Raw genomic sequence first — 3491 nt, forward strand, 5'->3', positions numbered from 1 at the left:
CAGGGTTGAGATGGGGTAGTTGCACCAAAGCAGCTGAGGACATCTCTGAAATAGTGTTGTGTTCCTCTGAGTCAGCACTGCTCCCAGCAGCACTCTTACCCCGCTCTGCTCTTTGTCCTGGAGCAGAAAACACAGTGGAAGTAAAGGAGGCTGCAACGAATGAGCTGTGACATTGTGATCACAGAATCACAGAACATTAGGGATTGGAAGGGACCTCAAAAGATCATCCAGTCCAATCCCCCAATTGATGCAGATGCTGTGTGCTAACTGTCACCTGAGTTTGGGGCTGGGATTCCTCCTGGGGTTTTCTTTGGCTGCCAATGCTGAGGGCTGCAGGGGGATCTTTCTCCTGGTGATGCTCAGAAATGCCTGGTGGGGCCAAAGCTGCCTGTGGCACGGATAAGGCAGAGGTCCTGTGGGAGAAAGGTGCAGCGTAGCCAGTTGGTACTCATTTGTTTCCCAAATTTAGCATGGTAGCATGATCCATGTGCAGCAGCAGCAGCCTCTGCGCTGTGCTCCAGACCGAGTTTTTCTGACTGGGCACAGTGCCTATGAGCTTGGGCACAGCAGAGTGACTCTGGAACAAGAAGGGGATGTCTCTGGTCTTAACACGTCCTTCTGAAGCAAGCCCAAGCACAGCACAGATGACCCTTGCTGCATGAGACAGCCTGGCAGGGGCTGCTGACTTTTGCATGAACCTCCCACCAACAAAACCTGCACGAAAGGCAGGGCTTGAACCTGCTCAGCTGATGCGACCTCCGCGGGCGCTCTGCGAAGGAGACATGCGAAGGAGCATCCTCTGGCACAGACATCTCCTCTGTTTGGGGTGTGCTTGGGCCAGATGCCGTGTCCTGATGGCTTCCTCTGCCTGGCAGGACAAGAAGGCGGTGTCGTGCCGGCAGGACTGGCACCAAACCAGCAGCCAGGTGGTGGTGACGGTCTATGCCAAGAACCCCCTGCCCACCCTCAGCAGCGTGAAAGCCAACAGCACTGTGGTGAGTGGAGATGGGGATGCATGCTTTCATGGCACCTGATTTGGGTGAGCCAACATCCAGGAGCCAGCTGGGTGCCTGGAGCTCTTTGCTGGCCTGTTTGGTTTGTTGTGGCAGCTGGGGCTGGCACTGCTGACCTGCTGTCCCCAAGCTGGAACCTGGCAGCTTCACTGGCGCAACAGCAGCCCAGCCACTGTGCACGGCCGCCCCAGCCACTGTGGCTTGGTGGCTTTCAGCCTCAGTGAGTGTCTTTGCTGGCCTTTAATCCCTTGACTGGTGGTAGAGGTGAACCTGGTGTGCTCTGCAGGGGGTGAAATGCTCCCAGGTGCTGAGGGGATTGCCAGAGTGTTACACCAGAGCCAGGACATGGGATGTGTTGCAGTGCTGGAAGGCAGCTGCTCTGTCCGGGGGAAGAGCTAAGGCAGTGCTGTGCTATCCACTCTGATAACTTCCTGTTGATCTTTCAGCTTGAGGTTCACGTCGTCTTTGAAGGGAATAAGATTTTCCAGGCAGAACTGGACCTCTGGGGGGTAAGATCCTGTTTTCTTCGATTTCCCTATTCCAGTAGTCTGCGTGGGGCTGGGCTGCAACGTTGCGAGGCAGCCTGTGCTCTAGAAGAGTGCAGTCCCAAACACAGGCTCCCAGTAAGGAAAAGTACTGTCTGCCTAGGCAGGATTCTCAGACTTTCAACAAAGCAGCAAAATGATTGTTGCTGCAATTCCTGCATGGTCCTTCCTGTGCGTGGAGCGAGAGGCAGACTTTGACTGCGTTATCGCACAGAAATGCCGCGGCCCCTGGGATGGCGCATTTGCGGAACAACCAAGCGTTTCATAGTCCCACCCTCGGTGTGATTCATTGCCAGCTCCCAAAGCCCTGGAGACAACACAGGTCCACCACGGCTGTCGCAGCAGAGGAACCCGTTTATCTCCAGAGCTCCAGTTTTCTATAGCAACTAAGGCTGATGGGGAAATCAGTTTTTTCTCTACTGAGCCCATAGTGGTGGCACCACCTGGGATCCATGCCAGGCCTGTGCCTGGGCTCAGTGCCTGTCTGACTGCCCTGCATTACCTGAGGCACCCTGGCTACTCTCTTTTAAACACTGCCACTGCTTGTGGGATCATCTGGGAGCCAGGTCGCCCAGGTACTGGCATTTATAGCCACCTTTGCTAGGAAATGCCTTAGGGAGTGTGAGGAAGGCTGTTTTGGAGGCTGCTGGTGGCTGTGCTGATGGATCCTGGACTAAGGGCAGAGCTGGACATCGCCGCTGGCTCTGTAGGTGGGTTTGATCCCAGGCAGCCCCAAAGGCTCTTTGGCCTAGCAGGTCCTTGTCTCCCCCTGCAATCCTACTGTATGTGCAGGCAGGCAGCAGTGTCTGGTGGAGGCAGGGGAGAGCTGCACGCTCTGATTTCTCATCTGCTTCTGGCTAGGGAGGAGCAGCGACTCAGGAATTTGCATGTGCATTTCTTGCCTTTATTTCTGGTGCGTGCTGCCTGTGCCCGTGGGCGGCAGAGCGTGCTGCTGGCTGTGAGCGTGCCCGCGTCCCAGCGCAGCTCACTGCCGTAGGGAGAGGGCTGTACCGCAGTCGTGCTTGTGGCTGCGGCTAGCTGAGCTCTCCTGAGCTCCGTACCGGTGCTGCGGTGCTGCTTAGACATCACACCGTGAAGCTCAGCTGGAGCACGGATTTAATCCTGCTCGGTCTCCTGGCACACAAGGAGAGGAGATCTCTCGTGTTTGTCTGCAAGAGGAAATGCTGCCAGAAAGGGGAAGGATGAGCGTGTGCTGCCTGCCCTCCCTGCCCAGCTCATGGCACCTTTCCCTCTCTCTAGGTCATTGAAACAGAGAAGAGCTTTGTGAGCATGGTCCCTACCAAGGTGGAGATCACGCTTTGCAAAGCCAGCCCTGGCCTTTGGGCCAGGCTGGAGCTCCCTCATAGCAGGTCATCCTGTGGCGAGCATAAGGAGGCTGCCGACACAGAGGAGCCCAGGGCAGCACAGGAGGACTCAGATGACTCCTTGAGCTGGTCGGAGGAGGAGGACGAGGAGCTGGAGATGGGAACACCAAGCAACTGACAGTCAAGTGCTGCAATCGCAGAGCAGGGCCGGCTCCTGGGCTGCGGGGACCTCGGCACCAGCTGGACGAGCAGACCCGGCCCAGAGCTACCATGCAGGCTGCAGCACCCCCTCTGCCTGGGTGAGAAGGGGGACGTAATAAAAACTCAGAGCAAAGGTTATACAATGAAAATCCTGATAGGTGCTTAAGAAACGTCTGTAGGCTGGACCCTGCTCTCTGCCTCTCCCTCACCTGTGCCGCAGGCACAAGAGAAATGTCATCACTGCCTGCACCTCTGGCGGGGACTCGACGTCCTCCTCTGCAAAGACCATTGCAGGCGTGAAACCGCCCGGGGGCGAAAGGTCGGCACGGGCCGAGCAACGGGGAGGAGGCCGCGGGGGCGGGGGTTTCCCGGAGGGGGTTTCGCTGTGGAACGATTCCCAGGGCTGG

The 3491-nt window shown here is 57.1% G+C and overlaps 1 protein-coding gene across 1 annotated transcript in view; it reads left to right on the forward strand.

Moving 5' to 3' along the window:
- The window catches only part of LOC104543873 (cysteine and histidine-rich domain-containing protein 1-like), a 7370-nt gene extending 4309 nt beyond the window's left edge, over positions 1-3061 (forward strand). Inside the window, exons 9-11 of the mRNA XM_010188583.1 lie at positions 876-995; positions 1460-1522; positions 2819-3061. Coding sequence (XP_010186885.1) covers positions 876-995; positions 1460-1522; positions 2819-3061 — 426 coding nt within the window. The remainder of the gene's footprint in view (positions 1-875; positions 996-1459; positions 1523-2818) is intronic.
- Positions 3062-3491: the final 430 nt, after the last annotated feature.

This window comes from Mesitornis unicolor, unplaced genomic scaffold (genome assembly GCF_000695765.1).
Source record: "Mesitornis unicolor isolate BGI_N332 unplaced genomic scaffold, ASM69576v1 scaffold45437, whole genome shotgun sequence".
Classification (NCBI taxonomy): domain Eukaryota; kingdom Metazoa; phylum Chordata; class Aves; order Mesitornithiformes; family Mesitornithidae; genus Mesitornis; species Mesitornis unicolor.